The 12,437-nt window shown below is 32.0% G+C and overlaps 1 protein-coding gene across 1 annotated transcript; it reads left to right on the top strand.

The window, feature by feature from the left end:
- The first annotated feature begins 6,956 nt into the window (after nt 1-6,956).
- LOC145600421 (uncharacterized) lies at nt 6,957-8,065 on the top strand. Its single transcript, XM_081656320.1, has one exon. The coding sequence runs from the start codon at nt 6,995-6,997 to the stop codon at nt 8,063-8,065; it is 1,071 nt and encodes a 356-aa protein (XP_081512446.1). The 5' UTR covers nt 6,957-6,994.
- The last annotated feature ends 4,372 nt before the right edge of the window (nt 8,066-12,437 follow it).

Below are 12,437 nucleotides of genomic sequence, written 5' to 3'. Positions count from 1 at the left end.
AGACTCAAAATTTTTTTGTTGTCTCATCTTCTTGGGACATTCAGATTTCCAATGTACCTTCTCCTTACAGTAATTACAAATATCACTAGGTTTAGGACCCCTAGAATACGATTTCTTGGATTTTCTCCTCGTATTCCCCTGTCCATTACCTTCACTAGCTACTAATCCAACATCTTGATCATCTGTACCTGTGCCAGGCCAGACGTCTTGTGGTGCAACTCTCTAGTATGGAGAGCATATCTAACTTCCTCTAGAGACATTGTCTCTTTACCAATCAATAATACAAGACTGCACAAAATTCTCATATGACACTGGCAAAGATACTGACAAAATTAAGGCAACATCCTTATCCTCAACCTTAACATCAATTTAATGCAATTCTAACAAAATCGTATTCAATTGATCTAAGTGTTCTCTAAGGGATGTACCTTCAGACATTTGCAGACCGAACAGACATTGCTTTAATAGCAACTTGTTGGTTAAAGACTTCGTCATGTATAGACTCTCCAACTTCAACCACAGACCCGATGCGGTTTAATTTCCTCTTCCACGACCTCGGTGATAACAACATCTGCCAGACACAACATGATTATTAAGTGTGCCTTCTCCTCCAAGATTTCATCTAAGCGGTAACTGGACTCGATGACTTCTTTTTCAATGGTGTCTTAGCAGCATCTGAACCCGATGACTGCTTTGCCAATGGTGCCCATAGCCCTTGTTGCTTCAACAAAGCCCGCATCTTGATCTGCTACAAACTAAAATTATTCCTCCCCGTGAATTTATCAATTGTCACATTCATCCCAGACATCTCTCCTACTCAAATCGAACCTTGGCTCTTGATACTACTTGTTATAACGGATGTGAGAAAGAACAAGTTAATGAATGCAAAATAAATAAAGAACACACACAGATTTACGTGGCTCACCAACAGTGTGTTGGCTACGTCCACGGGCAAGCGAGAGTAATAGTTGTATTGATCTTGGGGAATACAGATTACAGATTCAGAACAGATTTGAGACCAATCACAGATAACAGATTGATTGTCTCTCAGATTTCTAATGTTATCTCTCTTAGATCTCACAAATGAGAAATAGACAAAAGACTCTCATTTTTCTAAATAACCACTCAACTTATGATTACAAGGCTAAGAAATAACCTTAGGGGTACATATAAAACTCTCCAAAACGAAACTAATTTGGGCCATAGCCCAATTAATGACCACACGAACCAAAACCACTAGACTGTGTACCTTGACCCACACGACCGTGTGACATGTCTTGTAGTAGCTGAACTACATGACCATGTACCATGAACCACATGGCCGTCTATATTGAAGAGTACATAATAACACTGACTACATGATCGTGTACAATGGATTACATGGTCATGTACTTATCGGTCGCCGATTCAAGGCATATTTCTCAACAATGTTTCTGGACAAATCAACATGTCTAATAATCAGGACTAATCAAGTGTAATCAAATGTATATATAACATGAGAATAATGGAAAATTAGGTGTAATTAGAAGTAATCATATAGGGTTCACTTGAAAAGAGCACATCATATATTACGAAGTATTTCAGATTAATTTAGATACTTAGGGCCTGTTCTGACTGACTGAACTGAAGTGAATATTTTATGAGAGGGGGAAATTAGGAACTGAACTAAACTTAAGCTGAAGAGAACATGCCCTTAATATTATTGGAGTGGCCCTATGTAGTAGTAAATTACTAAATTGACTTATTTCTACTTCTACCTATGTTTGTTGAGCTTACTATAGTCTACAAGTCTCATTGATTACTTACAAAAATATTCTCATATTGTTGGGGTTTTTTTTTTATAGTCAATATTGGTGGTTAGTCTTGTCAGTTTTGAACTTTAAAGTGGCCAATTAGAAGCAATAAATCTTGGCTGCATTGATAATGGCTATGTTGCTTATGTAGTTATGTTGCTTGGCTAGTGTGGGACTACACAAGTTTGTCAACCTTCATGAGATACAGATAGAAAAGGATGGAAATAATGAGCATGAAAGCATCGTATAACTATTGTATTTTCGATCTCTTGATCTTTCTCCAATGAGTGAGCTGAGGATATTGAATCCTTAGAATTATTACCCTTAACTTATTTTGAATAAATTTAGGAAAAAAAAAGCAATTTAGATGAGTTGAAATAAGCTTTGATTAACAAAATTAAAAAGTTTAATTAAAATAAACACAAGTAAACCAAATCAAGTTATGATTAAAAGTCCAGATAATATTAATCTAAATTATACATCCTCCGTTATATATATATATATATATATATATATTTATATATTTATATATTAATGTGGGATCTTCTTTAAATTTGTCTAACTGCATATTTTCAATATTAACTTTTTGTCATTTATGCAAGCTGGTTTTTAGAGATATTAATGATTGAAATTGTGGTTTGACATGCTGTGAAAGTAGAAGTGTTGTAACTAAGTTAAAACAAAGAAAGTAAAAAATAAGAGTGTTTTCTATACACCTAATTTTTATTTATCTAAACTTAATGATTTTGGGAATCAAATAGACCTTTTATTATATTTTAGTTGTAAATTGAAGATGATTAGCACGTATTAACCCTTATTAGAGATAATCTAGAACTTTTTTTTTTAACTTACCTAAACTCATTATTCTTAAAAAATTTCTTTGTTGAAAAACAACCTTATACATTTTAGATTTTGTGAAAAACTACCTTATAAAAAAATGTTGTAAGAAGCTGCTTTATAAACCACGTACTAAATATCGTAAAAAGTTACCTTGTGCTTTCTTGCATTGAATAAGAGACGTATACTAATCCAATAATTCATTATCCACTCTCTTTGCCCCTTTTTCTAGCTCAGTTTCCAAATAGATCCCTTATTCCCTTTCATCGTTAAATTTGACATGGGTAGCAACTTAAAATATTTAACGGAAGAGTGTTTTATAAGGTAGTTTTTCTTATGATATTTTTTATAAGGTAGTTTTTCAAAATTTAAAAAAAATTAAAAAAAATCCCTTCTTAAAATAAGAGTTATAATAATGTGAGCACAAGACCTAAATTCAAATGAGTTACAATATAGTCATCCAATAGATAAATTTATGAAAATTTTCACTTTTGCTGCCACTCAAACACTTCTATTTCACTTTTTCTACCCATCTAAAATTCTATTTCATTTTGCTATACCACCTAAAATCACATAATATAAATTTACTACCCTTTAACACTTTCCGTTATTATTTTTTGTTAGTGAGATTCAGCCACTCTAACTGTCACCTTCCGCCCACCGTTCCCTCCTCAATCACCCTAATTGCCTCCCATTAGCCACCAAAAAATTAAAAAAAAAATTAGTAACTTAAAATATCCCAACCCCCTCCCCATCAGCCACCCCTCCCCATGCCGGCGGACGGCGCCTAAATCTTTGGACGACGACCCCACCCCCTTCCCTTTCCCCCACCTACGCAGCCAACCGCTTTCCTTTTCCCCTTCTTGCTGCCCGGACCCCAGGAATCTTCAATTGCTGAGCAAAAGCACGAGTAGAGAAATTTGACGCCATTTTACGACTATTACTATCAAAATTCTTACTACTGTAGCATTTGAGAGTGAGAAAATGGAGAGATTGGGGGGTAAATAAGGAGAGATTTCTCAAATTGGTGATTAAAATTGGAAGAAATTAGGGTTTTGGAGAGAGAATTAGAAGCAAGGAAATGGCAGCAAGAAGGGGAAAAGGGAGGAGGTTGGGCTGTGTAGGTGGGAGAAAGGGAATGGGGTGCAGTGGGATCGGCGGCCGAATAAAGCTTTGGACACCGGCCGCCCGTAGGGGGAGGGTGGCTGACGGGAGGGGGCTAGGAAGTTGGAGGGTGGCTGGATTTTTATTTTAAAAAAAATAATTTTAATTTATTTTTTGAATAAACTTAATGGAACCCTAATAGATTCCGCTGAATGGTAGTGAAATTTAAATTATGTGATTTTAGATGGTAGCAAAATAAAGTAAAATTTTAAATGGGTAGTAAAAGTGAAATAAGGGTCATTGATCAGTGGTAGCAAAAGTGAAATTTTTCTAAATTTATCAAAACAATGTTAAAACAACTATCTCAAATCACCTTAAACCCAACATATGTAATAAGTAAACTTAGGGCCTGTTCACAATTACTGAACTGAGCTGAACTAAACTAAACTAAACTGATTGGAGCTAATTGAACTTATTGAAGTGAACTGAATAGAGCTGAAATGAATATTTTAGGAGAGAAGGAAATTAGAAGCTGAACTGGACTGAACTGATTGGAGCTGATTTGAACAAACTGAACTGAAATTAAGCTGAAGTGAAGAACAGGCCCTTAGCTTGTTAAAACTAATAACTCATAGCCAAGTACCCAACTTGAAATATATCAGACTCGAACTCTAACTCTACATTACTTGAAATCACTTGACACAATTTGACCCTATCTGAATCGAATCGACCAAACAGACTCGTCGTTAAGTTAATAATTTATGATGACTACTTTATTTATAATGCATCTTTGCAATGTTTATAGTCTACGAAAGCCTTGCTGATCGATTACTTGAAAAATATTCTCATATTGGTGGTTTGTCTTGTCAATCAAATTAAGTTTAAAGGTTTAAAACTTAAAGTGGGCATGCAATTAGATCCAAGTGCATTGATAATGGCTATGTTGCTTGGCTAGTGTGGGACTAATAACACATAAGATTGTCAACCCTCACGAGATAAAGAGAAAAGAAGATGATGAACAAGTAACAGAAGAGAGAAAGTATCACAAACTTATTTCATCTAATGTATTGAACTTTATCTTGATCTATTTCCCACCTTTCTCTTGATCACTCTCCTACGAGCAAGAACTGTCTGTCCTTGGAATTATAAGGGTGTGTTATCTAATCCTTAGCTTATTTTGATTTACTTCAGAAAAAAAAAAGTTTAGATAAGTTGAAATAAGATAAATTTGGCAAAATAAGTTTAAGAAAGTTACTTCCTCCATGCATTCCAGTCATCCAATGTCTAACCATTTCATTTTACATGTTTTTTTTTTTTTTTTTTTTTTTTTTGAAATCCATTTTACATGGTTTCAATCATTTGACTATCTTTAGTACATATATATAAATTAAATAAATATTAAAATTATAAAAAATTAAGATTATAAAATTACACATTGAGACAAATTAAACAATATTTGAGAATTTTATGTCAAAGTTAAAATTTTACATTGTACTATAATAAAACTTGTATAATAGGCAATATATTATGAGATAGAGGGAGTAAATATAAAATATAAACACCAATAAATCAGTTATATTCACAAATATAGAAAAAATAAATTCAATACTATATGTGTAGTACTGTACAAAATAATTATGTTCTAATAAGATCAATTAACAAATAGTGCGTCTTGTGTGCGGCTGGCCACACCATGTGACCTCTTGTTAAATAACAAAGTAACTCCTTTAACACTGACCCGGTAACCCCTTGTAATAGAGACAAAGTAACTTCTATAACACTGACGAAATAACCCCTGTAAAACTGAACGAGTAACCCCTATAGCACTAAGCCACTAACGAAGTAACCCTCATAATGGAAGGCCACTCCGTGTGGCAAGCTACATATAAGACTTTGTGATTAATAAATAAATTCAAAATAAATCGAAACTCAACTTAATGTTATCCCTAATCACCTTAAAATCTTGGAGAGGAAATCCAACAAATGCAAACACAAGTCATAATCAATAAAAAGCAAGAAAAAGAAAGAGTGAGGGCAATTCAACAATAGCAATAATAAAAATAGGAAATGGACAAAGTTGTCTCCCCATGGTCAAGAACAGCCATTCCTTTTGTACCAATGGTCATAAAAGTAGGGTTTTAAAATCGATGCTAAAAAAATAAAACTAATTTAACCCCCTAAAAGCCAACTGAAATAATTGTCCTTCACTATATCTTTTCCCTTCTATAGTTTTATCCCTAGGTATTCTACTATGCTATATTCAATATGCTCCATTTATGCTTTATCTCTAACAACAAACGTGAACATCCCTATTTTTTTTTAGTGTGTGTACTACATACTAGCTTAGATTAGTCTTCTTGGCATTTATTATATCACTCACTAACTTCAATTCTTATTTAACCTTGCATTTTTCTCTCTCTTCTGAGAGAAGTGTTACTTCAATCAATCTAGTACCACGTGAAATGTCACACTACCTACTGCTGTTTCTTGCTTTGGTCCATGTTCCTGTGTTGTTCTTCATCTTTTGCCCTAAATTTGGGCTGATTCAATTCTTACACACTTATGAGTAATTTTCTTTTCCTTTTTCTTCTTAAAACGAAATTTGAAAATATTCCGTCTATCTCAATTTATATTACTTACGGTACGGTGCAAGATTATTCAGGAAAATATATCGATTTAGATTATTATTATCTTACTGATAGAATATAAAATCAATCATTAAGATTCCAACTATTGCTTTTGGTTGAGTTGGTTTTCAAAACTTGCTAATCCTTCCTCAATCAATCAATCATACATTGTTTATCTGGTATTATCATCTGCACTCATCCTATTGTTATTTGCACATGATTTTATGTAATTGAAATTGTAGTATGAAAAATTGAATAAGTATTAATATATATCCTTAAGCAGTTGTTAAGAGAAAAAAAAATTCTTAAAATACAAATGTAGCAAGCAAGTAAATTAATACACTTCAGATATAGAAATGGTGAAAAATAGGACAAGTAAATTGAAACAAAGAGAGTATTAATTTTTTTTGCCCCACCTTATCATAAATTTGTCGTACATGTTAAAAAGTTAATTAAATAACTCCTTTAATAGTTATGTGCTACCCATTATCAACAGCTATATTCAACAAACATCTAGATCTTTCTCCCTCCCTCCCACCCTAAGAACCCTAACCTTTTTTTTTTTTTTACTACTAGGAGTAGTAAATTAATTATTATCATAGTTTCAACATCAAAAGACAAATAAATGTAACCATGTTTGATTCAAATTACAATGCAAATAGTATTCTTCCTATTTATCAAAGTAATACCCATCACCACCCTTTTGATGATCATCTCTTTAATAACTTTCCTAGTCACTTGCTTGATGATGATGAGCTCTTTTTAGACACCATTTTGCCCTACAACACTCCCCCACCACCGCCACCACCACAGCCACTAGTATCGACTACGATCGATGAAACTACCAACGTAGATCAACACATTGGAGGGAGTAATAATCCCGGTGAGAAGGCGGCATCAAAGAAAGGGATGAAGAAGAAGAAGCAAGACCGTGTAGGAGGATCATCAAAAAGGAGGACAGGGAAGAAAGATAGGCATAGCAAGATACATACCGCTCATGGGCCGAGGGACCGGAGGATGAGGTTGTCTCTCCAAATAGCAAGGAAGTTCTTTGATCTACAAGATATGTTGGGATTCGACAAGGCGAGCAAGACGATTGAGTGGTTGTTTAACAAATCTAAGGCGGCTATTAAGGATCTTTCCGACAAGAGTTGCACTAGTATCTTACCTTCTTCTCCTTTAGAAGAAATGATTCAAGGTGATTGTAGTAATAACAAAGAGAAATTGTCTGAAGAAATAATGAATTATAACAACAATAATAATAAGGGGGGAATGTTTAAAATTAATGAGAAAAGGAAGGAAGCAAGAGCTAGGGCAAGAGAGAGGACAAAAGAGAAGCTATTAATCAAGAATAATACTAATAATAAAAATAATAAAGATTACCCTTTAGAAATGGAGGAAAACCCTAATTCTCTAGATAATGTTATGAGGGTTAATGAAGTAAACCAACAACAACCATTAGAAGATCATATGGCTTCTGTGGGTATCATTGAGAAATTCTTGGCCACCACGGGCTCATCGTCGATTGATGAATCTCAAGATGAAGCTCTAGCTAGGGCATTTTCCATGGATTTAGGGCAATTTGGGGCGATATCTACTACAATGGAGGGTACAATGGTTGTGAATTCTGAGTACAATCAAGTCCAAGGCCATAATTGTGCATTCATGGACAGGACATACAACCAAGGAGGATATATTGATTAAGGTATGTATGGTTTAGTATTTTTCTAAACTATATGTATAAATCTTTTGTTGATTCATTATTTTAGGGTTCATTTGCATCAGATGGAATGGAATGATTAATGACTCTATTTAAGAGTGTATGGTTTCATGTGTGTTTGGAGTGTAAGGATATGATTAATTGTGTATAGAGCTTGTTTTCTCAATGGATGAGATTGAATTGAAGTTCTATGAAATTTAGTTTTTTGATGTCTTGGAGTGAACTCAATTCATATTATTTGATTAAAAATTCTCTCTCTCTCTCTCTCTCTCTCTCTCTCTCTCTCTCTCTCTCTCTCTCTCTCTCTCTTTATTTTTTATTTTTTATTTTTTTTTAATTTGTTTAATTTTTTTTATTTATAATTCTAGGGGATTCCTATGACTTAATTACAATTAAATTTTTAAAAACAATATTGCTTAATGGTTTAGTTGGACATCAATCAGCGAAAATCTTTAATCAATCACTATCATCGTTTTGTTTATACTAAATTTCAGGTGAATATTAAAATAATTGGAAAGTAGTATAATAAAAATTAAAAAAATACTCAGTTTGTATCCTTTCTTATTTGTCATTGTTACTTTATTATCACTTGTTTTATGACTCTGTTCTTCCTTAATTTATTTTCAATCACTTAATAACTTACGAGTATAAGTTATTTTGTGACTCTGTTCTCCTTAGTTATTTTTCACAGAGTCCTTATATTGAACTACTTTTTAATGTTCGGAGCAAGCATGTATAGCATTTTTCATCCGGATAATAATGTAGAAGATTTAAAAGGGTGTAAGCCAAGCCAAAATCAAGCATGTACTCCTATAATGAGTGTATTCAAAACAAGAAAAATCAAATCATAAGGAAATAGGTAGTTCTTAGACAGTTGGATAACCTAGTTGCTTATAACAAAAGTGTGCAACAAATTTTTTTTTTTTAAACATTTTTATAACATAAATCAAATGAATTGAAAGAAAGAGTAAAGCCTTATTAGTTCATTATAATTCTTTACTAGTGGCATTAGTGGGCCATCTATAGCCTTATTAATTATTTAGTTTAGCAAAAAAGAAATAAAGAGTTGCACCAAAGAAAAAAGAACTAAATTAAAATAGTTAAGTTTGTTGGGTCATGCATCTATTATCTACTAACATTAAATGTACAAATATTCTCATAGATCTGCGATCCCTAACAAGTAACAACCCTAACTGGTTTGAGAATACATCAAAACTAGTGCTCCATGAATACGAACAAAACATGATGTTTTTGTGAGTACAAAGCTTTGAATAGATGATTGAGCCTTGTTTAACAATCAGTAGTTGATCTGCTGACATAAATTTGCATTAGCTTATATTGCGAATGTTAATTAGTTATGTTATCTTTACTTGAAATAAGGTGTACCTTATGGTTTGAATTTTGTAAAGATTGGTCTAAGTTAAACTTTTCTACTCGCACTAATCTGGTTTGAATGAACTTTGGGTGCGTTAAATTTAAGTTTTAGGTTCAAGAAGTTTGGATATGTTCAGCTAAAATTTACTCAAAAAAATAAATAAATAAATAAATAAAAATAAAAAATAAAAAAAATTATACAAATAATATGAGTAACACATTATATAAAATTAAAATCTTTGTTTAAATTTACACATAGTATAGTAGTAGTGAATCACTGTACTATATATGCAAGCAGAAAAACTCACCTATTTAGCTTATACTTGAAAATATATGGACATTTATATAAATTATATTCTTTAGTTATATGGTTGAAAATAGGGTCTAGCTACGGAAGACTATCAAACACAGGACAAAAAAACGAAGTTTGAAAGTGTTGAGATATGAATTATTTACTAATAATTTTATAAATTATAATATAAAATATGGATTTTACATCATTTCTTACAAAGTTTCTGATTTGAACATATAGAGCATTTACGTATAATAGAGTCCTTTATGCGTAGTATATATTTTTGTTGTACTTGAGAGAGGAAGCCTGCATTAATATATTGTACCGAGTACTTGATGAATAAGGAATCCTGTATTTTTGGGTTTAAATTTGTAATTGAATGTTTATTAACTCATAGGGTTTGTACACATTACTATAGAGTATACATAGACACCTAAATAATCCACTCCAACAATTAAACATACACAACTAACACATGAATGGAGTCAGTAAAAATTTAAGAAGATATATAGATAAAAGGTACTTGTAAATCATTTTCGGCGTATTTCATTACACATTGCGAATTTTGCATTGGTAGGTTTGAATACACATAGAATAGTATATAAGTAAACCAACTTATTTAGAGTTATACAAAGTAGTTTGGTTAGGACTCAGGAAAGAGTAAGATTTACAAGACTGGAAAGTGTCTTAGGAAGATTATGCATTATATATGGTTGTACATTTCTTAGACATGATATTATGCATTTTATAAGGTTGTAACTTGTAAGATTTTACGACATGAACTCCAATGTTGTATCAAGTAAGTACGTCGTATAAAAGCTTCACCCTGTCACCCAAGACTACAAGAGGCAATAGAAATTAATTACAGAGTATGTCATACATTATTAGACATATAATTTAGAAGCTGGCCTGGCAATGTCTTAACACTCTTAACTAATTAACACTCTTAACTAATTAATGAATCAAAAGATTCAATTGGATATAACTAAATTTATATAAGCTTATACTATTTTATCGGACCTTCTTATTGTAGTTAATTCGAACTGACTTATATTAATTTAAATATTACATGTAACTATGTTTTCTAAAATAATTTTTAAAAAGTTGAACCAATCATAGCCTTGATATATAATTTCCTCAAAAAAAAAAAAAAAAAAAAAAAAATCATGGCCTTAATAACTTAAAATCATTCTTACAATTATTATTCTGTTTTTAGACGTTCCAAAATGGATTACACGAATATAATTTTCAACCAAAAGGGGTATTTTGCAGTGAAATTACTGAACTATTTCTGCAATTCCGTACCATTTCAATGCATGACCTAAAGGGGTAATGCTGACTTAAGCTATAATATTCAAAACCCTAATTTTATGGGGGAGAGGGCTTTATTTACAGTCTTTTGCACTGGATATCTTCTTTCTAGGAAAAAACGTATATTCCATTAAATACTTAAACAATTCCTTCTAATAAATTTAAATAATTAAAAATAAATTAAATGTCAAAAATAAAAATTAAATTTTAAAAAAATGAGAATTTTTTTAGCACAGAAAGAGTGGAATAGGAGAAGTGATGTGCTACAATTTCAAAGGCTATCACATCGATCAAGCTAGATAATTGTCACCTCACATAAATTTTAATATAAGTGACATAAAATGTGATTGGGTAGCAATTTTTTTCAACACATAAAATCCCAAATAACATCAATGTGAGCACGTCGATGGTAAATTCTACGCACGAACTAAACTGTGTAACATCTTGGAAATCTAAATATTGTAGCCACCAAACTAAGTTATAAAAATATTGTGACAGTAGGATCATATCCCTTAAAAACAGGGAAATTTCGATTTTTACACCATGAAAATAAATCTTTAGGGAAATATGTAAAGTAGGTTTGCCCAAATCAGTCCCTCTCTCCATTTATGATAATCTGGCTTTTGCATTGTGTACACTACAATAAAAACGTACGGAAAAATTATTTTTTTTATAGAGAGCTACAAAGGTGTATGATAGAGGGAATAGAGAGTCATAAGACGAATGATGAAAATCGATCCCGGAATGACAGGATCCTCTACAATTGAGAGGAAAGTTGTAACTACTTGAATTGTCCTTCACTCTTAGATATACGAGATATATTCCTTGTATTGAAAAATAGTTTAAGATATTGGGTTTATTTTATTATGATATAAATGTCTCCCATTTCATTGTATATTTTTACTAGCATGTAAAAACAAGTGTACGTTAGTATCTTTTGTCAATCTATATTTTCAATTCATCAATTTTGGACAATTTTAATACATTATTAAAGCAGCCTGTCTTGTGTGGCTAGCCACACTGTGTGGCCACTTATAAAAGAACAAAGTAATATATGTAACACTGACCAAGTAACCCCTATAAAGGCTGTAATACTGTCTTAATAACCCCTGTAACACTAATCGAGTAACCCAATAACACTGACGAAGTAACCCCTATTACATTACGAAATAATCTCTGCCACACTGTATGGTCAACCACATATAAGACTTTGTGATATTCAAGATACGAAGTATTATGATCAAATGTTTGAATTGACAAGTGTATCAATCAAACACACAAACAACAAAGTGCCTACGTTACAGAAGTTCTAAACGACTATGATTAGAACCAGAATGTCAATTTTTTAGGGGAAATAGAAATACTAAAACTCTAATTAA

This window comes from Chenopodium album, chromosome 21, assembly GCF_948465745.1.
Source record: "Chenopodium album chromosome 21, dcCheAlbu1.1, whole genome shotgun sequence".
Taxonomy (NCBI): Eukaryota; Viridiplantae; Streptophyta; class Magnoliopsida; order Caryophyllales; family Amaranthaceae; genus Chenopodium; species Chenopodium album.
This window is presented reverse-complemented; position numbering and strand designations above follow the sequence as displayed.

Coding starts and splice junctions, on each gene's coding strand:
- LOC145600421 (XM_081656320.1), top strand. CDS start 6,995: ATGTTTGATTCAAATTACAATGCAAATAGTATTCTTCCTATTTATCAA.